Here is a 23,088-nt window from a genome sequence, read left to right on the forward strand (position 1 = left end):
CTTCCCCAAGACGCAAAACGCGCACTCCCTGCTCCCACGTGCCCCCTCTTGAGTCAGTCCATGTGCGGGGCGGGACACCCCCTGCTTTTTATTTCTTTTTTTCTTTTTGGCTTCATTTTCCTTTTCCAAAATAATTAAGGATTTTCAAAAAGCTCCAAATTTCTAAAGTATTACGAATTTTGAAAAAAAAATTGTTCAAGAATGATAAAATGTGCATGAATTAAAAAAATGTTCATGATTTGAAAAAAAAGTAGGGGACACCATAAAATGTCCATGGATTCAAAAAATGTCAGTGTATTAAAAAATTGTTCACGATTGAAAATATATATCTGGGAAATAAAATAATGTTCATGATCTTTTAAAAAGTCCGCATATTCAAAATATGTTGATGAATTTCAACAAAATATTCATGAATTTTAAAAAACTAATTTTAAGTTCACTAAGAATGCACCACATATAGCCACGCCATTTTTGTGGAACAACTACTCTTCAGTTCCCATGCAATCCGATAGCTCCAAATCCAACTATCTATTGAGGACAAAAGTTCCTTTTTCTGCGGAAAAGCTCGTACTAAAGTTACCGTTGAGCAGTACCCTAAAACAAGCTAGAAGATTCACTCATAGTGTTTGCTACTCCCTCCAGTGCAAAATAATTGAAGTTCTATGATTATCTTAAGTCGAACTTCATTAAGTAGACCATGTCTATATAAAAATATATAAATATTTATAACACCAAATTTGCTTCGTTATTATGAAATATATTTCCATGCTATATATACTTGATATTATGAACCTTTACAATATTTTCTATAGATTTGGTCAAACTTTAAAAAGTTTCACTTAGGACTATTCTTGAACTTCTATTGTTTCGAAACGGAGGAAGTACTCTCAAAACGAGACCATCCACTTCCTTTTAGATTTGTAACATCTATTTATTTACGAAATTCTTCATAGTAATATGCTTGTTTCTTTGTATGTTCAGTCATTCTACAGCCCACGCCGGGCGAGCGTACCGAACAAAGTGCCAGGACTGCTCCTCCTCTAGTGTTTTCGACGCCTAATCATTCTACTGAAGGTATATTAATTACTACTACGTGTCTCGCTATATTCTGATTTAGCATATGTACTAGTAGGTGACAGATATGTGTACGACCATACATTTTTAGAGAGAGAGTATGGTTAAACTAAAATATATATCATTGCATCTATTATGCTACATAGTTTCACAATTTTGTAGGTGTAGGTGTGTTTCTCTATAAATTTGGTCAAAAAATTGACTTCTGAAAAAATGCATTTTATTATGAAAATACTTCCTTAGAGAGAGATGATGTGTGTCCTTGTTACACAGTTCCATGTGTGCACACTTTTTGTTACACTAATCTAGCTATATATGTTTCAAAATATATACATTTTACTAGTGCATACTAATTGTATGTTTATTCTGGCTATATATATTTTAAGATTGAATATTTAAAAGCAGCCTTCTCCACCTTGTAATATACCTTAATCATGATACCTAAGCAAAAAATCTGATGTGGCACCCTATTTAATGAGAAAAAACGAGAATTACCATATCTTAATCTAGCTATAGCTCTTAGCGTCAATCAAAGATAACTAGTAATACTTTTCTCTCTCACAAAACATATTTAAATGAAAATCTTTTTTTAGATACAATCCATTGTAGGATCTATATCTAAAGATCTATAGCTTGCCATAGAACTAGTTAAGGTTTTCGACGGTGTAAAAGTTTTCAAAAATCCTGAAAAAAATACTGAACCAACACACCTATAATATAACATGATCCAGTGGAGGGACTGAAAAAATATGACTTAAACCATTCTGTGGCAAGCTATGATTAGAAAGCCTTAAACCGTTTTGTGGCAAAATATGACTTAAACCGTTCTGTGGCAAGCTATAATATAACATTTTAAAATCATTAAATGTTTAGCAAGCCTTAACCAGGTAACCAACAAGACGATGGGGAAAGAACGAATCGAAGACAAAAACTTAATAGATGGGACCGACCTGAATAATAAAACTGCTAACTCATCTGTGTTTTTTTTTCTCTTTTTTTTAGGGTGCATCTATAGTTTATGTTGGCATAATTACTTTCTTGATCCTATGTTGACATAATTATTATTTGTGCTACTATGCTCTAATCTCTTGCGGTTATCCTGGTTCAAACAGTAAATGATGCTGGTGGCAAGTTGGACGAAGTGCTCATTCGGCAAGAACTCGGTCAAGAGGGTGATGGGAATAATAGAAGCAACGTCAAACATGGTTAGCTTGCTTCCGCAAGAAACTCACTTCCCTTTATATGTCATTTCATTTCATTCATCTTCTGAATTAGGTGCTCCACGCAAGCCCATCTGCGACCTGTCGGACCCTAGGTATGCCATCTGCGAGATCTCTGGGGACGCCCGTGCCATCGGCGCCAACTCTACCGTGTACCATGTCCCGCCTGCCGATGAGCACGGCCCTGACGGCCTGGAATGGGCCATCCGAGACCAGTCTCGCAAGGACCTCGGATACATCGACAAGGTGAATGTCAAGACCCTGAGCGCCGCCCAGTCGCGGGTGGCGCCGGAGTGCACCTCCCGGCACGCTGTCCCGGCCATCGTGTTCGCCATGAACGGGCTCACGTCCAACCCATGGCACGACTTCAGCGACGTTCTGATCCCGCTCTTCATCACCACTCGCGCCTATGATGGCGAGATCCAGTTCCTCGTCACCGATCTCCGGCCGTGGTTTGTGGACAAGTACCGCCTCATCCTCACCAACCTATCACGCTATGACATCGTTGACTTCAACAAGGACACTGGTGTCCGGTGCTACCCACACATCGTAGTCGGCCTACGCAGCCACGGCGACCTCAGCATCGACCCGGCCCGCGCGCCGCACAACTACACAATGCTGGACTTCCGCATGTACATCCGAGACGTCTTCTCACTGCCGCCAGAAGACCAAGGAATCCCGTACAAGGAGGCTAACAAGAAGAACAAAAATGGTGGCACTAGCATGGAGGAACAAAAGCCTCGCCTCATGCTCATCAACCGCGCCGGGATCAGGAAGTTCGTCAACCTTCCAGAGATCTCCGCGGCGGTGCAGGCTGCCGGGTTCGAGGTGCTGATCATGGAGCCGCTCCGTGACATGAGGCTCGAGGAATTCTCTCGGCAGGTGGACTCGTGCGACGTGCTGATGGGCGCGCACGGGGCCGCGCTCACAAGCTTCTTCTTCCTCCGCACCAACGCGGTCATGCTACAGGTGGTGCCATGGGGCTTAGAGAGGGAGGCTATGAGTTACTTCGGCGTGCATGCCAAGGACATGATGTTGCAGGACATCGAGTACAGCATCACCGTGGAGGAGAGCACGCTGTATGAGAAGTATGGCAAAGACCACCTGGCAGTACGTGACCCAGAGGCACTACGTAAGCAGGGGTGGCAGTTGTTAAGGAAGTACTTGTGGGACGAGCAGGACATCAGGCTTAACGTCACCAGATTTACTCCCACTCTACACCAGCTGCTTTGAACGCTCGGTAAATAGAGGATAGGAAATACTCCCTCCGTTCCGAAATAGATGACTCAACTTTGTACTAACTTTATATTCTATTTCAGAACGGAGGGCGTAGATTACAAGAAGGTTGAAACAACAAATTTGCTCATTTTCAAAACAATAACTTGTGCGTACGATGTAACATGCTTCAAGCTTCCGAAACAAAGCACTCGGCAAAAGATATGCAAAAAATAAAGTATGAGAAGCTGCACTTTATTAATGATTTATGGACTGTATATTTTGAGGGAAACACACTTTACACCCTAGAAATAATGTCCGAGTTCAATTTGCAACTTGCAACATCAAAATCGGTTAGGATCAAAAAGTGGGTGCAAGAAAAAGTGGCGCATTTGAAGATGGTGCCAAAATTCAAGCATAGAAGAGAAAAGAAGATTATTGCTTGTATGGTGCTTCACAACTATATTCGGGACACCAAGTTAGTGACAAATAGTTCGATACGTGTGACGCGGATGAGGACTACATGCCACATGCGGTGCAACAGACTGTACAACTACAAGGCGATAGCGCCTCATCTTTACTTGACGCGGTAAACATGATCGATGTTCATGATAACATTGCGGACTCATTGTTTGCCGCGAGAGGAGTGATGTCTTTTGGTATAGATATGTGACTGATGATGCATGAACAAGTAACTTCTTTTGGTATAGATGTGGGAAATTAAGTGGTGTCTTTTGGTATAGATATATGGCCGGTGATGTATGAACAATTTAATTCTCTTGGTAATGTATGAACAATTTAATTCTCTTGGTAATGTATGAAGAACTAACTTTATATTTGTAGTTTCATTCGTTCACAATTATCACATTTTAATTACCTCCAGCATACGTATGATTGCTAAAAAATTAGTGAGACATGTCTATAACAAATTATTATCATTATATCAGTACATAAACACCATCTCAACATCTTAAGGGCATTCCTGACATTTTACTCGAAAGCCACAGCTCAGACAGCCAGTTTAGCAAACGGTAACACAGCCCACAACAGCTTTTTCATCACATCAGCTTTCCCACAGCTCACAGCCCACAACAGCTTTTCCACAGCTCACAGCCCAACCAAACACCTTCGTAATGATGTATATTGAGTAGACAAAATTTCGATCTCAAGCGATGAAGCAGCCACCACTTTGCCTTCAACCATAACATGTTCCCTATTAAAACGTAAATTCTTTCTCAAAGATGGTATGTTCTTTAAGCAATCTACGCGACAACTATTGAGAAACTTTATAAATTTGGTACCGCAACATATTGATCCCATATGAGGGCACTATGCCAAGTTTCATGTTTTTCGATTTCATTTGTTATTCAAAATTAAAATAGCAATAATCTTCATGGTCGGGTCGAGAGTCCTGGAACCTAGAGATGTTTGCAATTCCTTTCCATTTCTTAGATTAGACCTAAACATAGAATAAAGACCAAAAATAAAACAATTTAACTCAATTTTCCAAACATTTCAAGCACTTGCAGTACAAATTTGACTTATTTGTAATTATAAACAAAGAAAAAATATATAAGGGTAGTTAAGGAGGTCATGCCGATGTCACGAGTCATGACCCATGACCAAAAAGGAGGTGATGTCGATGTCATATGCACGTGCTTAAGTCTTGTTTCCGGTGGATCGATTTGTATGTCGCATGTTAATTAGTTGTCACCTCCCTTGTGCTTAATTCTTGTATAATGATCTGATGATTGAAACAACAAGAAAGAAGCAATTTGTCTGCTTCCATGTTGTGCTTTTAAGCTCGCTCCTTGTAACCCTACACCTATTTGCCAAAACGTCTTACATTTAGAAATATGACATAGTACTAGCTAGTAGTATCTCCCTCCTTCCCATAATATAAAACACTTTTTGACAGACACTAAGTGTTAAAAAACGTCTCACATTATGAGACGGAGGAAGTATTTCTTCTACTCCCGGAGCGTCTGAAACAGCTGATGCAGCGTGGGAGCAAATCTGGTGAGGTTGAGTCTGATGTCCTGCTCCGCCCAGAAGTACCGCTTTGCACCTTGCCAACCCTGCTTGTGTACCGAGTCCGGGTCACTTACCGCCGGGTGGTCCTTGCCGTACTTTTCGTAGAGCGTGCTCTCCTCGGCGCTGATGAAGTACTGGATGTGTTGCACCATCACCGCCTTGGCCTGATTGCCGTAGTAATGCAAGGCCTCGCGCTCCAGGCCCAACCCCACCACCTGCAGCAGCACCGCGTTGGTGCGTAGGAAGAAGAAGTTTGTGAGCGCCGCCCCGTGCACACCCATCAGCACGTCGCACGAGTCCACCGCCCGGGCAAACTCCTCGAGCCTCATGTCACGGCTTGGCTCCATGACCAGCAGCTCGAACCCGGCTGCCTGCACCGCCGCGGAGACCTCCGGAAGGTTGACGAACTTCCTGCTCTCACCGCGATTGATGAGCAAGAGCCGCGGCTTTGGTTTCTCCGTGACAGTGCCATTGTCGTTGGCTGCGTTCTTCTTACTGGCCTCCTTGTACGGGGTTCCTCGGCTCTCCGGCGGAAGCGAGAAGACTTCCCGGATGTACAGGCGAAAATCTAGCAATGTGTAGTTGTGCGGCGTGCGGGTTGGGTCGATGTCGAGGTCACCATGGCTGCGGAGGCCGACTATGATATGCGGGTAGCACCGGACACCAGCGTCCTTGTTGAAGTCGACAATGTCGTAGCGTGACAGGTTGGTGAGGATGAGACGATACTTGTCCACGAACCACAGCTGGAGCTCGGTGACAAGGAACTGGACCTCGCTGTCGTAGGCGCGGGTGGTGATGAAGAGCGGGATCAGGACATCGCTCAAGTCGTGCCATGGGTTGCCTATGATCCCATTCATGGCGAAAACGACGACAGGGACAGTGTGCCGAGAGGTGCACTCTGGCGCCACCAAGGACTGGGCGGCGCTCAGGGTCTTGACCTTCACCTCCTTGATGTCCCCCAGGTTCTTGCGGGACTGGTCCTTGATGGCCCACTCCGGGCCATCGGTGCCGCGTTCGTCGGCTGGCGGGACATAGAGGACGGTACGGTTGGCACCGATGGCACGGGCGTCTCCAGTGATCTCACAGATGTCGTACCTAGGGTCAGAGAGGTCGCAGATGGGCTTCCGCGGAGTACCTGCATGCACGCGGCCGATTCAGATGATGAATGAAATGGCATTCGAACAGAAGCAAGCTAAGCGCAACCTACCATGTTTGACGTCTCCATCGAGTACTTGCCCAATGAGATCTTCCTGCATCTTGTCATTAGCATCACTTTTTACTGTTTGGCCTAACTGGTCCCTTCTTTCCCCATCGTTCTTGGCTGTGTCGTCCTTCTGCCCGTTATCTATGTCATGTACTGCAGTTGTCAATGTTAGTATGCCAATCAACAAACAAAACAGGGAGTACCTAAAACTCATCTAGATGAGACATAATTTGGTCTCATTCACTTTGAAAATAAGAACAAATACAACCCACGTCAGCACACACGCATCTTATAACATCACATATCCAATGGCTATAAAAGATGAATAAGACCAAATTATATCTCCTCTAGATGAGTTCTAGCAAAACTGAACAAAATACCTAGGATTTGGTATATGTATCTACAACTATGAATTTGGTATAATCGTATTCATAGTTTCATACACATATCTACTACCCTGATACCTGTGCTATGTAACAATATGACCCGACGCGCAGTAGTAATTGATATACCTTGAATAGAATTATTAGGCGCCAACAACGCTTGAGGAGAAGAGGTCCTGGCATTTTGCTCGCCCGATGTAGACTGCAGAACGACTACACACATAGGAAGAAGCAAGCATATATTATCCTAAAGTAAATCATGTATATAAATAAACGACTCACAAATTTTATAAAATATATGTGATCCCGTTTTGAGACTAGAAACTCCATGAGCGAATCTTGTAGCTTGTTTGGCAGTACTGCCCAGCGTTAACTTTCAGTTAGTACTACCTTCGTAAAGAAATATAAGATTGTTAGAAGGGAGAGAGAAAGATTGTTGCGGAATATGATGGATGCATTATTGAGCCTCGAGGGCGAGTATATATTGAGTACAAGACTTGAAGGGCAAGATGCCTCTCCGGGAGATAAGGTAGGAGACGGATTACAAATCCTAGACTACCAAATACATGTATCCCAAATATATCTCTAACATCACCCCGCAGTCGTAGCGGTAGCGTTGCGAACAACAGGAGCGTCGCGGACGGTCAGACTGGAGAGAGTAGCAGCCGACGGGCTGACATCCCCCCGCAGTCGTAGCGGGATCGTCGTGGACAGTGTCGCCTCGCGGACGCGTTGACTGTAGAGGAAGCCGACGAGTTACTCAAGCGGATGATAACCCTTTGTGCCGATGTCGACATAGCCGAGAGCGTAGGGTGGTGTAGCCGTGGTCGAGGTAGTCGTGCAAAGAACGCCGTGGTCGATGTCGAGTCGGGGTAGCCGGTGTCGAGGGAGTCGCCGTGGAGCCGCGGGCGCAAGGAGGCGCCGAGTTTGTCATGGGCGCAGTGGTGTCGAAGAAGTGGTGCGCCGGGAAGGAGAATCGTGTTGACGACGCGTCACGCCGGGGTTGCCAACCCCGAGGACACATCGTAGATGAAGGCACGCGCCGGTGTTGCCAGCACAAGGCATGCGTAGACGGATGAAGACGAAGTTGACAAAGCGCCGCACCAGGCTTGCCGGGCCCGGGAACACGCCGTGGACGAAGGCACGCAACGGTGTTGCCGGCACCGGGCATGCGTAGACTGGGACCTGCACGAGCTGTACGCCATATCGAAGAAGTCGGAGAGGCCAACAGAGAAGGACTCGACGATGGTTGCGGCGCCAATCGGCGCGGGGCCAATGTCACCCGCGGTTGTCGGAGTAGATGAAGCGGTCGGGGTAGATGACGGCGACGCTGGCGACGGGCTGGTGCTGGACGAACACGAAGGGGGTGGACGGGCGGCGACGGCGGCTACGGAGATAGCGGCGTCAGCGGCCAAAGAAGAGCCGCGGCGGCGGCCTGACAGAGGCAGCGGCGGCTAGGTTAGGAGTGCGGCGGCGATGCTCGAAATAGGCGAAGAACCCTCACAGCATGACGAAGACAGGCGCGGACGGTGGCGTTCCCGCGCCAAGGGAGACGGCGCGGCGCATACCACAGGAGGTCGACGCGCGGTGACGGCGAAGTGGACCGCATGTCGCGACGCTACGGCCCGAAGGGACGACGTAGTGGCGGCGGGCAGGTCGGGGCGACGGCGGGAAGACCTCGGGGCGGCGACGGGGACCGCGGGCCACGATGCTGCGGCCCGAAGGGGTGACGCAATGGCGGTTCGCGAGTCGGTGCAGCCGCGGGGACGGCCTCGGGGCGGCGGCGGGGACCGCATATCACGACACTGCGGCCCGAAGGGGCGACGCAGCGGCGACGCACGAGTCGATGAAGCCGCGAGGAGAACCACGGGGCGGCGGCGCTGCGGCCCGACGGGGCGACGCAGCGGCAGCCCGATGCTCGATCGATGAAGAGGCGCGCTGAACTCGGGGACAATCTTCACGGGACCTGCGGAGGCGCGCGTAACTGACGGGCCAGGTCGGTCGCGCGGCGTAGACGAGGCGGATCGCGACGGCGAGTGGGTGATCAAGCCGATCGCGCGCGAGGTCGCGGACGCCGCTCGGTGGAGGAGTGGTGGCGGCGGAGTCCGGGATGAAGCCGGCGACGGCGGGCGGCAGGGCAGCTATGATTGGCCGCCGCATGACGCGAGGCCGCCGGGTCGGGGTGATGCAGGAGTCCCGGTCGGAGCAGGGCGGTGACGGCCGGCGTAGATCGACGGGCGGGCCGGCGCGCGAACAGCGGCTATGATTGGTCGCCGCATGACGCGAGGCCGCCGGGTCGGGGCGACCGACGGGCAGACGCGCGGACGACGCGCGAGGCTGCCGGGTCGGTGAAGACGCCGGTGTAATCGATGCCGAAGTCGGAGTAGAGGCGCACGGGGTCGACGGCGGCGGCGGGCGACGCAAACCGATCAAGCAGATCGGGAAACCAAAAAGAAAAACGCCGATCAAAGCGACCGGCGAGAGAGAGAAAACCCGGATTAAAGGATCGAAAAAAAAAGACTCTCTAGGGCAGCCGGCCAACACGGCCGGCGGACGAACCCTAGGTACGGGCGGCGCGGCCCCCGGCGGCGGTCATGGAGGCCGACCGCCCCGGGGGCGGCGCGCGAGTGCGAAAGCGGCGGCGGCTAGGATTTGGATCGTGATTAGGCTGATACCATGTTAGAAGGGAGAAAGAGAGATTGTTGCGGAATATGATGGATGTATTACTGAGCCTCGAGGGCGAGTATATATTGAGTACAAGACTTGGAGGGCAAGATGCCTCTCTGGGAGATAAGGTAGGAGACGGATTACAAATCCTAGACTACCAAATACATGTATCCCAAATATATCTCTAACAAAGATCACTTAGAAGAAATACTAGGTAAGTATGGATCGGGGGTGGATTCTATAGGAAACACTGCAGAACTACACACCACGCAAACACTGGTCCGCAGCACATAAACAACTTGTGTCAAATAATGGACAGAAAGAGAATATGTTAGTGGGGAGAAACCAAGACATGCCAGTACTAAAGGAAATAAACATGGAGAGAAAAGTGGAAGTTGGACCGGAGGCGGCTGTTCTGATCTCAAGCTCATGTGGGATTGAGTGAACAGTAAAATCAAATAAAAAGGAAAAGAAATCAAAAAATTCTGATTTTTTTTGTGTCAAACGTTGAAAAATGTTTTCATAGCTTGCAAAATTTCATCACTAGATGATATTTGTGGAAAATATGGCAAACCAAATTGATGCTCCAAAATGGTATGTTATCGAATTTTTTGCCACGTCTTCCACGTCATTGCAGGATGAAATTTTGCAAGCTATATTAAAACATTTGTCAATTTTTCACACAACAAAATCAGATTTTTCCTTTGAATTTTTTTACCATTCACCCGAGCTCACATAAGATGGGGATTAGAACAACACAATCGAGATCGAACCTCAAACAGAAGAGGTTGCATCATATACCTACCCTATCCCACTACAAAAGATCATAGATAACTGACAACAGAAGAAGATTACCACTACTAAGTATCCCCTTCATTCACTATTCTAAGATGTTCAAACTATTTTCTGATTTGGATGTATATACATGCATTTTAATGTCTCCGTTCACTCATTTCAGTATGTATGTAGTCTATAATGAAATATCCAAAACATCTTATATTTGTGAACGGAGGGAGCACTAATCAATGTCATTCGTGGACCGGGACGGGCCAAACACCACGGTGGTGTGGAGCACGAGGATGACGATGAGAGCAAACAGGAACCCAACGACGGCCTGGCGGCGGTGAGCCAACGTTTTCGCCACGCCCTTCACCGCCTGCGCCGGCGCCGAGAACGAGTTGGGAGCCATCCAGTCGCCGCCCTGACTGGCCGACGGTCGCTTCTCCTTCCGTCCCTTGATCTCTTCTCTCCCTCTGGTCCAACTACATTCTAAATCTATGTGTTGAGTAACCTCTTCTTCTCTCCCTCTGGTGTAACTACATTCTAAATTTGTGTTTGGTAGCCTCTTTTTCTCTCCTTCTGCTCTTAACTACATTCTAAATCTGTGCGCTGGGTAACCTCTTCTTCTCTCCCTCTGCTCTAACTACATTCTAAATCTGTGTCCTGAGTAGCATCTTCTTCTCTCCCTCTGCTCTAACTACATTCTAAACCTATGTGCTGTGTAGACTCTTCTTCTCTCCTTGTGCTCAAACTAGATTCTAAATGTGTGTGTTGGGTAACCTCTGCCTGTGGCGCATATGTATGTGTTTATATACTGCGGGCGCCTAAGCAGCGTCTGTGATCTCCATGTGCGTGGTTCCAGTAAGAGGTTAAACTAGGAAGGGTTGGGCGGTGAGCCCGCATGGATCCACTCGCACCTAGCTTCGTTCTTAGAGCATGGTTAATAGTATAGCCAGTTGCTGGCTATAAGCCAGTGCCATGTCATCTATAGGCCATCTTATAGCCAACATGTATAATACTCCCTCCGTCCGGGTTTATTAGGCCTAAAGACAATTTCTCTTAGACCAAGGCACATAGTAATTTGCTCACATTAATTCTTCCATTCCACTCCCAATGCACTCTCTCACATGCATGCAGCCAATGAAAAAGCACGCATGAAGTGTATTAATTTTTCAGCCATGGCATCAACAACAATGGCTTTCAATGCAACCAATGAAATGGTTGCATGCATGCACCTTTCCAAAGCGAGGCCTTATAAAAAGGGATAGGCTTGTGATGCTAACAGGCCTAATAAACCCGGACGGAGGGAGTAGTAGATTAAAAGAGTGTACTACTTTTTTATTATGTGGCCCATATTTTATTCTCACAAAGTTCCTAGGAGCACGTGCTAGAGCTGGCTCTTCACGAAGAGCCCGCTTACCTTCTCTCTCCTCTTCTCTTTCCTCCAACTAAGCAGAAATATATTAATTTATTTCTTATAGCCCGCTGACTCAGCTCTATTATACTTGCTCTTACTCCTGCAAGTTAGCGAATTGGATTAGAATAGTACACGAATAGTATGGCAAACGGCTCTCTGTTCGACGATCAGCTGGTGCAGTTAATTGTAATTAGACAAGTGATGATGGGACCCGAGGTGGTCAACCCGCCAAACACGCCATTAATGTGGGGCATGAGAACCCGGCCATCGCATCCTGCTTTCCTGCTCCCTCCTCATGCTCCCATCCGTGCTCCCACTTCATCCTACGGTTATCTTTTTTTTTCTAATCTAATCATCTTCCCCCTGATTTTAAGGGGGTGGGACCGGGCATTATTTTGTTCCAATCAAATCATGCCACATATGTGGGAGCACGGATGGGCACACACGTGGGAGCAGGCAAGTCTCGTCCCCGGCCATCGCTGGTGACCAACGTGCGCCCGCCGACCCGATCCGGTACCAGATGCAGAGGCCAACCAGTTGTGCCATGCCGACCATATGCAGAGGTGGGTGCAGGTGCGGACTGGTGTAGAAGGATCTGGGACGACACCTCGGACGTCGGGTCGGTTTGCATTACTTTGACTTGTGATGACCAAAGGCCAATGAATTTGAATTCTGCAGTCGTTGGTTGAAGAAACGTAGTACTCCCTCCGTTTCTTTTTAGTATGCATATAAGGTTTGGTCAAAGTCAAGCTTTGCATAGTTTGACTAACTTTATATTAAAAAATATCAACATTCACAATATGAAATCAACATTTTCAGATGCACCATAAAATGTATTTTCATATTATATAGTTTAAGCATTGTAGATGTTCATATTTTTTAATATAAATTTGATCAAACTTTGTGTAGTTTGACTTTGACCAAAACTTATAACTTATATGTGGAGTAAAAAGGAACCGAGGGAGTACTAAAAAGATCCATGCATTGGCTTGGATTTCTGTACACTCATCTTGCGTATTCTAGAAAAAAGAGAGTATACTAATTTGATGGAACACATATACAGCGTCCCAATATTTTGGTGCCCAAAACCACTTTAGGTGAGGACGGAGAAGTTTTTGGTCACGAGAAAAGTTTATACTTTTCTAGCAGGCTTAAAACGAGGGCCCTATAATTTTGCCTTTTTCTTCTCATCTCCACAATTACGTACATATTGATAATTAAACCTTTCCAACATCACAACGCACATAATCAACAATATTTAAAATTCAATTTGAAATCCACAATATTTTAATTTCAAGTTTGTATTTAAGGCTAAAACCAGAAGCTATGTGTATCACACACACACACACACACACACACACACACACACACTCACACACACACACACACAATCTTGAGATGCAACAAAAGTGTATTGCAAAAAAGTTTCATAGTCCACACTACGTATATAAAATTTGTAGAAAACACACACACACACACACACACATACACACACACACACACACACAAATCACATCACATCACATCACATCACAAAAATGTGAAATCCTGTGAAAATCAATTGAAAAATGAAAAAAAATGTTTACCTCCTGGTCATTTCACCGGTCACGTTGGGGATGCGAACTGTTGTGGCGAAGGGGGTGGGAGGGGAGGGGAAAGGACCTAGGCGGTTTCGGGGGAGCCATTGACGCCATGGAAGGGATAGGCGGCGACAGGGCCGTCACCCTTGTCGCCTTGTTCTTCGTCTCGCGAGTAACGTCCATGGTCGATTGATCTTGCTGGTCCTCTTCCTTGTGAGCTTCTTCACCTATGGGGGAGCCTTAGCGGCGATGGAGGGGTCCTTAGCCGCATCCTCGCCAGACACCGCGGCAGTTCGTGGCAGCGAACGGCCTTTGGCTTATTGCCACCGCCAGTGGGAACCACGGGGGGGATGGTTGTGGGTGCGGTGGGAGTAGCGGGGAGGCTGGTGCTGTCGGCATGGCATCGAAGATGCCTTCCATGTGTTATCGGTGGCCCGCGACAGTCGTGGTGGTAGGCGGGTCGGTGGCTGAAACTTTCGCTTAGGGCGGTTGGGGTTCCCCCTGCAGCCCTTTTGGCTTTGGTTCGCTGCTAGTGGTGATGTATATTTGCATCACTTGTAGATTTTTTTTGACAAAACCTGAAAAAATCTGGGCGTCGTATACGGTTGGAGGCGTTTTTTGGGTCCCAAATATTGGTTTTTGGGGCACAACTGCATTTTAGGGTTGCTGTTGGGGATGCTCTAAGCCCTCTTCATCTGTAAGGATCTTCCACACCTATCTCAACACAAGCGCCACATTCATGTGTTGGGATACCAAAATATCAAGACCCTAGTGGTCCTTATGGAAGGAGATATCAATCCACTTCACCTTGTGGTATATCTGGAGTCCATTGAGCTGACAGAAGTAGGTGTGGATCGGTGCTTAGGTGTTGTTCTTACTTGTGGATGTTTGCGAGGGGGTTAATCATAAGTAGGAGGTTTGTTCAAGTAAGAACAACACCTAAGCACAAATCAAATTATCAAAGTAGCAAAAACAAATCGAACAAACATGATGAAAGTGACTAGATGAAATTTCCATGTACCCTCAAGAACGTTTGGCTTATTATAGGAGACCGTTTTGGCCTGTCCTTTGCCTAAAAAGGATTGGGCTACCTTGCTGCACTTTTTTTACCATTACCGTTACTTGCTCGGTACAAATTATCTTGCTATGAAACTACTCTATTACTTACAATTTCAGCACTTGCAGGCATTACCTTACTGAAAACCACTTGTCATTTTCTTCTGCTCCTCGTTGGGTTCGATACTCTTACTTATCGACCCCCTTCTTTAAATTAGATCTGGCGGAAGCAGGACGAACTCCTACCAAATGATCACATACGAGGAATTTAGGAGGAATTGACCGGATTCTTTGGTGACCACGCCATACCTACATACGGAGAATACCATCGAGAATTGCAATGCGATTTTGGTAGATGATGTTAGGGATCGTAAGAGATGTTATATTGTATATATGCATGATCGTGTACTATATATAGTAGCGTCGAATAGATATACGAAAACTTTTTGTTCGACCAAGCACGCTGAAAGAGAGGTCACTTCTTTATATATATGTTCATGATGATGTTGTGCAAAGGTTCCATCATTGCGATATGTAGTAGCTAGAGTCGAGTTGAATGGAAAACATAAAATATAAATGAAACCCTAAATGTAAAATAATTGAAAGGTAAACACAAAAAGAAAAGGGGAAAACACAATATGAAACCCCTGAACCCTCCAAAACCCATAACACCTCCATCCACAAAAACAAAAAACCCAGCGCTTGGCAGGTGCTGACGCGTGGCTGTCTTTTAGTTCCGGGTGATGTTACCAACCAGGACTAAAGGTCCTTCTCCCTGGGCACCCCGCAGCGGCCACGTGGAGCCCTTAGTCCCGGTTCGTAAGACAACCTGGACTAAAAATGGGGGCCTTTAGTCCCGATTGCTGAACTGGGACTAAAGGCCACTGGAACCGAGACTGGTGACCCGTTTTCTACTAGTGTGCTTCTAAGATCACCATGGATGACAAAAGAACTATTTCCTAGACAATTATTGAGAGGCCCACATCACAAAGTCCATTGATGTCGATGTACATAAGTGACGACTTGTCAACGTCGAGGATGTCAAGTTAGTGGCCAGAGGGTATCCTTCCACACAAATTGTGGTAGGACAGGTTCAAGGCCTCCAAAGATGTAAGACTTGATAAGCTCAATGGGATTTCTCCGGAGAGGTTATTCTGGGAGAGGTCGAGAGATACCAATGACTGCACAACTCCAATCATGTTTGGGATGCCCACTCAATTTTTTCGATGGCAAATTCAAATTCATTAGTGTGAAAAGGGAAGTGATCCCCGTAGGAATTTCACCAGTCAAGGAGTTATTGGATAAATCAACGCTCACAAAATATACAGGTGTTCTACCATATACAAGTTGTTGTCCTTTTGTAACTACTGATAATATTTCTCTGAGGCGACTAGCCCCCATCTCAATTGGTACCTTGGAACAACTGTCAATTCCGATGCCTCCAATATGTCCATTGGTCATATACAATAATTCCTTTTGTAATTTTGTCATAGATGTTAGTTTTGATAGATGCCAAGGTATTGCACCAGAGAAATTGTTGGATGAAAGATCCAAGCATTGAAGATAAATAAGCACTGGAGAAAATAGTGCGCTATAGTGCCGCTAATAGCACGTTATAGCGTGTAGAGAGTTGTCTCGCTAAATTGATCAGCATACAATGTCTAATAGCGCGCTAATAGCATATTTTCATGGGCGACGCTATTTTGTGTAGAGTGCAATTTTTTCCCTTGAACATATAAGGCTTGCTACGTTGATTGGAATATTATCAGAAAAAATTGCAGTGTGGTCCAAAGTACAAACATAATTTCCCCATACTCCTATCCATGTATGCAATCTTCCATACAATTTGTTCCATGCAAGATCCATAACTCCAAATCTGTGAATCTGCAAAAATGTCGGGAATTTTCTGTTGTTACCGGACAGAAGAAATTGTATTTTTTGCATGTCAAAACATTGTGGAATTTCACCCGCCAAAACATTGTGCGACAAATCTTGACGCAATAACTGTTGCAATTTGCAAATAGATTCTAGAATGTACCCACGAATTCGATTTGAATAGATAAGCAACATTTGAAGCAGGGGAGCGTCAAAATGTGAAGGTATTAGTTCTGAATAGTTATTGTTGGAGATGTCGACATGTTGATATTTGTCAGCAACCAAGGCATTGAACCAGTGGGCCGGTTTGAACTTAGGTAGAGTCTTTTAAAAGACATGCCATCTACTCCCTCCGTTCCTAAATATAAGTCTTTGTAAAGATTTCACTATGAACCACATACGAAGGTATATAGATGCATTTTAAGTGTAGATTCATCCATTTTGCTCCGTATGTAGTCCATCTAGTGAAATCTCTACCAAGATTTATAGAGTATTTAGAAACGGAGGGAGTAGATGTATTGACAAACTGCCACTTATTTGGTTATTAGAGATGTCAAGAGCTGTCTGTGAAAATGTATACCAAAAGAGAAAGGTGTGATGGCACCCGGGAGTCCCGGCACCCTCCTATCTCGTCTATCCAGTGGCAACAAGATTCGTGCCAGGCTCTATCGAGTTGCAGTCGATTTCCAGCAGCAGCAGCGTAATTAGGGAGGCTTTTGTTAGGCTCGAGGCATGCAATGGTCCCAGACCGCTGTCCAAAATATGTAGTACAAGTTTGACAAGATGTTTCTCTGTCACGTGACGTGACTGGATGATCTCTCTCCATTGTTTCGCTCGCATGCACACTTGCAGATTCTCTCTCACTCTATTAGAAAAAGCATTCTCTCTCTCCAACCACTGCACTTTGCAAAGTACATTAACAGTAATGCATGCTGCAGTGTGGGACAGATTCCTTTTCTCCAACCAGTGAAAGGAACAGTGAAGCAGTAAACTTCTTTTTTTTAATGGAGTAGCACAACTTTGACTTTGAGTAAGAGAAGGTTGCGTGTGACTTGAGAAGTTGAGACAGGCTAAAAAATACTCCCTCATTCCACAATGTATTGCCTATAGATTTTTATGAAAGTTAAACTTTGTCAACTTTGACCAAGTATATAGAGAAAACTATCTACATCTATAATACCAAGCATGTACATCCTGAAAATATAACTCACGATGTATCCAATAATGTGCATTTGGTATTCTAGATGTACCTATTTTTTCCTATAAATATGGTCAAAGTTTGTAACGTTTGACTTTTACAAAAATTTATAGGCACTATATTATGGAACGGAGGGAGTAAGAGAACTATGTGTGAGAAATGAGAGAGAACTTGTGAGGAGGCTGCATGCATCTGATGTGACTACGGGAGAGAAACTTTTTTAGGAGAGAGGTGCAGGTGAAGGGAGCAGGTTCACGTGAGACTCTGTAAAAGGTCTGCCTGAGAGGTCCCACTATAGATTAATACAGAGTGATTACATCTCACGCACTGCAAAAGTTCTGTGAACTGTGCACATCACGAGAAGCTCATTTCTGTACGGACGATGCTGATAGGAGGGTGCCTAGACACCCGGGTGCTGAAAAAGCACTCTCCAAAACCGAAAGCATACCAAAATCAATCAATAAGTTTGTCCTCTAAACAGTGCTTTAATGTCAAGTTCAGAGATTCCCCGTAGCTGCTGAAGCCAAGTTGGAAAGAGAGGACCTATTTGGCAAGATGCAAAATTTGCAAATTGTAGCGACATAAAGGGGGAACGCCAATCTGAATCCACTAAAATCTTCAAATTATTGGAAGACAAGTTGATGAACATTAATGTATTAGGTTTGCAACATGTTCTTCCATAATCACACTGCCAAGGTTGTTGTTTAGTTGCAGGAAAACTAGATTCTTCAGAGAACCTAATTCAGCGGGTAAACTTCCATTGAAGTGATTACTGGAGAGCCTGAGGATGGTTAAGCTAGTTGAATGCATAACCTCGGTATAGATCCAGTTTTTTTGTGTGTGTGTGTTTGTCCGCGAGAGAAAGGGTAGCCAAATGCTTCAGTTTTCCAAGCTCAGCCGGTATAATTCCGATCAAGTTCTTGCGCTTATGTCCAAATAAGTCAGAGCAGTAAGTGCAGTAATTTTCAGTTGTTACATTCTCGTAGAGCTGATTCTCGTTGAGATCCAGGATGGTTAAATGCACCAAATTCATAAACCCTGGCTGGTATCCCAGCAGGGTGTGTGTGTTTGTATCTCCACTTGTATTGGTTATGGACTTATTTATAAAGGGGGGGCGGAAGCCTTTTCCGGATAAGCCCGACAAGATTGTTTCTAGGCATGTCAAGCATGCTCAAGCTACTGAGTTCCCCTATAAAATTTGGCAGGATCCCTATGAAATCATTTTCAGTGAAATGCAGCTCCAGCAACTTTTCATGTGCGCATTGCAGTAACCCCTCCATCAACACTATATCAAATAGCGAAGGTTTTTAAGAAGATTTTGAAGGTTTCCAGTTTTATTCAGATTGTTGTTTGACAAATCAAGTACCTTGAGTGACGTCATGTTTCCTAGTGTCCACTGTCCAGGTTCATACAATTCAGTGGCCAGACACTAGATGTTAGGAGTCACCAGCCACTATTTAGTTACCGGAGCAGGCTTTAAACATTCCAGCATAAGTAGCACAAAATAAGATAGTACCCGGCAGATGGTGGATTATGATCCTCCAAAATCGAACAAATATACTTCACAGCCCCAGCCTCACCTCTGTATATACTACTATGTTATAGCACATACTACTTTTGCCAAGAAAAATTGACGGGCAACGGCAGGAGCACAGCCTCACCAAAAGCTAAAATGACAAATCATTATAAATCAAGACATGAAAACCCTATAAAATCTTATAAATCGACACATGAACTCTTATGTTCACGGCTCAGCAATGTAAAGTAATCTTGTGAACATCATATGCTAAAACACTTAATCAGTTACGAGTCCTAGAAGCCTCTTGTCTAACACGACAACTATGGGTCATGTTCCAACATGGGACATGAAGATTGTGCACTGCTGTCTCCTATTGAACCATTTCCTTTTGCCTTTAGACTATCTGGCTCTTCCTCGATCTCTGCCGAAGCTAAAGATGCCACTGCACGCGCTGACCAACATAATATTCAAAACAAGCATCTCCCCAAGAACAACTGTCGCTGAAATACCATTATAAGAAACTCAGTGGCATAATCAACCAAAAGCCAGGCCTATTAAAAAGTCGAGTAACATAATGTGCATGCTGTATGGAAGACAAAGCTCATATTGTTCCTGGTCATATTCCGTAGAAACTTCTTAATCACATGTTAAAAGGGTGTTTGGAGCTCAATAATTCAAACATATATAGATAAGAGAAATTCAGGACTTACACAGGATGACGTTGCTTTCCATCCTTTTTTGGCAGCCTCTAGGAATAAAGAACAAACGCACAATAATGCAAAAAGAGACGACGTGCACTTGAGCAAAAAAAGTCCCACTAGCTTCTATACCGGGCAGACGGAGAGCAGGAACTCTGGCATCAACCTCTGCAGCAGTATGCCGCAGAAGGGGCAACGAGGAACAGCAGGTGCTGAATAAAGTGACGATTCATCATCTGGATCGGCAGCATCCAACAAGGGAGATGTCTTCATGGTGAAATAGGTCTCGGGCACAAGCTTATCAACCATTCCTCCACAACATACACAGTACCAGGTTGGTTCCAGAACAGAGCATAAGCGCATCGATGCTGCACATCTTGACAGCTTGTGCCTTTCTGTGGGAACAATAGCAGGATCAACACTTCCACACAAGGCTATGTCAGGTGACTCGAAGTGAACCGGTGCGGAGCAATAGGCACAGGTTTCTTTAGCTGAGTATTCACACATGATCCTGCAACAGAAAAACAATTTAAAGCAGATATACTGAATGCCCAATTTTACAGTTCAATGAACTGACAAAACTTTAGGTCCTTGAAGTAATGGAATCAGCTTATAGAGTAGATGAACAATAAATCTAGTAAAAACTGGATACCTGCTTCCAAGACGTTTAATTGTCGAACTGAGAGACCTGAGCTGATTATGCACTCCTCCACTGTTCATAGACACCCAAGAACGCATCTGGGCAACACCAACAGGAAACCACATGTTTTCAGCACATGCGCCCTTGCGAAAATATGACATTCGATTCAAGGCAGCAGCAAAAGTGAAAGCCACAAGTCTCTCTCGTAGCTCTCTTTCGCTGCTCAACAGAAGACTGCTCCACAAATCAGTTGACGTGCTATTACCATTTTCTCCAGCAGGATCACGAAGCATTACTTTCCTACAAATGATATTCAGCAGGTGTAGCTTCCGCGAGCTGACATTGGACATCATGTCCTTTCTACACTGACACAGGGTATCGATAGAAACACGTTGTTGGTCATCTGAAAACAAATCTGAGACCCATTTATGCATTAGTGTCTCCAGAAATGCTGGTGCGGATTTCATGAGCACTTGTAAAGCAGCTATGACATCCCATAAGACAAGTCTGGTTTCACATTTTTCATAATTCTTCAGTGACCAAAGAATGTTGGAACCCCACCATAAGAAGTTAGTCTCGGATGACTTTGCAGATTGTTTGTTGGAGATATAAATGTCCTTGTTTAGTGGAATGCCAAGGAACTGACCACTAATCCAAATGAACTCAACCACTGCCTTTTGTGTCCTGTTGTTTTTGTTCACCAAAATGTTACCATGATGAATTGATGAACCTTTATCTCAAAGCAGTCAATACATGAAGATTTTTCTATTACAAGGCTCCGGTACTTCCTATACTAAGCTCATAAATAATACCTGGCTTGATACATCTGATCTAGCATATTTGGATCCAAGCTGCGGACCTGAAAGAGACAATATCCATCAATTGGTGTAGCTTATGTACATAAGCTCAAGTGCAAAACTCGCAGTTGAGCAACATATGTCAAATTTAAGGAACAACCTACAGCATACCACAGCAATCATTACTTCTCCAGGTGCAAGTGTAAGACCAAAGCATTGATGAGATACTACTGAGAGCTGCATGAACATTTGATATACCAGTTAGTATGATACAAGCTCACACATTCAGGAGAAAGGCGAAGGTCAACAAGGAGTCAAGGAGTCGCAGTTTTACATCTATTGATTCTTTTAGCTCTGGGAAATTTGTGTGCACGGGAGCTTCTTTAAGTTGATTTTTTTCAAAGATCCAACAGCGTGCAGAATTATCCTGATAAAGATGGAAAATTTGCAGAATCCGCATGAAAAACAAAGTTTAGGATGACACAAAATAATACTGTGCAGTATTATACAATTCAGGTGCAAGAAAAGAACATGGACATGGGAGTTATTATTAGAAGCATATTTGTGAAAAACTAAAGTAACTCCATCAAATACAGAAGGCATCAAAAGGGACTCGTAAATTTTTAGCAGTTACAAGTTTGCAACAAAGCTTGGATAACAGTACCAAAAAGGTATCGGGATAAGCACAGTAGTACTAGTACATAGCCAACAGTACTAATACAACATATAGTATGCAAAAGATATAGTCGTTTTACATTTTCATAACACTTTTTTTTGCAAAACATGTCCAAATTTAAGTTTTTTAATTTTCCTAACTAGTAGATGTAGTAACATAACTACATGACGAAGGATTTTAATTTTTGAAGTTTTTATCATTTTCTTTTACTTTTTACAAAACTGAAAAGGCGATCAGGGGTTGGGGTTAGTGTTTGAAAATGGGACCTTTAGTCCCGGTTTGAGACACGAATCGGGACTAAAGGGCAGACCCATTTTGTCCCAGTTTGTGATGCAAACCGGCACTATAGGTTAGACCTTTAGTCCCGGTTCGTGTCACAAACCGGGACTAAAGGGGCTCGTGGGGCCCCGGCCTGGCGTCAGCCTGCCACCACCCTTTTAGTACCGGTTCGTGCCACGAACCGGTACTAAAGGTTCAACACGAACCGGGACTAATGCATAGCCATTAGAACCAGCACCAATGGTCACGTTAGTGCCGGTTAATTTATAAACCGGGACTGAAGGGCTGAACATTAGGTCATTTTTCTACTAGTGGGTGCTCGTGGGCGGAGCACCCAGCTCAGGCGCTTTCGGACGACCATTTCCATGTGGGCAGCATGGTGGAAGGGGTATGGCTTTCAATGGCGGTGGTGCGGTTGACCGTACCACGTCTTGGTGCTGATGAGTAATGGCCGGGGTGAAAACTTGTTCTGACTTGTCAAGCCGGCGGCGATGGCGTTCTGGCGCCGTCCCCTTCTTGAAGGCGTCGTCGCATTTACTCATTGTTCATCATGGTTCTCCGGGGGGGTGGGGAAGGAGGGGGGGGTGGGTGATCTTTGGATGAGGTGGCGGTGGCGCTCCGGTGTTGTTTCCTTCTTAAAGGCACCGCCTTGGAGGCTAGGGTTCGTCATGCTCGGCTCCATCTCGTTGCAGTGGCTTGTCCACGTTTGAGTGCCTGGACAACTTCTTAGCAGTGCTTCTTGTACACTTGATATTTGCTTGGAGTTGTATGGGTGG

The 23,088-nt window shown here is 45.1% G+C and overlaps 3 protein-coding genes across 3 annotated transcripts; 1 reads left to right on the plus strand and 2 right to left on the minus strand.

The window, feature by feature from the left end:
• The first annotated feature begins 1,141 nt into the window (after positions 1–1,141).
• LOC123114570 (alpha-1,3-arabinosyltransferase XAT2-like) lies at positions 1,142–3,703 on the plus strand. The gene is made up of 3 exons (XM_044536073.1): positions 1,142–1,145; positions 2,187–2,279; positions 2,350–3,703. The coding sequence occupies exons 1-3, from the start codon at positions 1,142–1,144 to the stop codon at positions 3,525–3,527; spliced, it is 1,275 nt and encodes a 424-aa protein (XP_044392008.1). The 3' UTR covers positions 3,528–3,703.
• A 1,776-nt stretch (positions 3,704–5,479) lies between these two features.
• Positions 5,480–11,342, minus strand: LOC123115488 (beta-1,2-xylosyltransferase XYXT1). The gene is made up of 4 exons (XM_044536635.1): positions 10,827–11,342; positions 7,260–7,349; positions 6,751–6,888; positions 5,480–6,678 (listed from the first exon to the last, which is right to left on the minus strand). Exons 1-4 carry the CDS (start codon positions 10,984–10,986, stop codon positions 5,480–5,482), a joined length of 1,587 nt encoding a protein of 528 aa, XP_044392570.1. The 5' UTR covers positions 10,987–11,342.
• A 7,884-nt stretch (positions 11,343–19,226) lies between these two features.
• On the minus strand, positions 19,227–22,242 carry LOC123110168 (uncharacterized). The gene is made up of 6 exons (XM_044530639.1): positions 21,692–22,242; positions 21,529–21,594; positions 21,373–21,419; positions 20,573–21,244; positions 19,933–20,431; positions 19,227–19,722 (listed from the first exon to the last, which is right to left on the minus strand). The coding sequence occupies exons 1-5, from the start codon at positions 21,815–21,817 to the stop codon at positions 20,047–20,049; spliced, it is 1,296 nt and encodes a 431-aa protein (XP_044386574.1). The 5' UTR covers positions 21,818–22,242; the 3' UTR covers positions 19,227–19,722; positions 19,933–20,046.
• Positions 22,243–23,088: the final 846 nt, after the last annotated feature.

This window comes from Triticum aestivum, chromosome 5B (assembly GCF_018294505.1).
Source record: "Triticum aestivum cultivar Chinese Spring chromosome 5B, IWGSC CS RefSeq v2.1, whole genome shotgun sequence".
NCBI classification, from domain to species: domain Eukaryota; kingdom Viridiplantae; phylum Streptophyta; class Magnoliopsida; order Poales; family Poaceae; genus Triticum; species Triticum aestivum.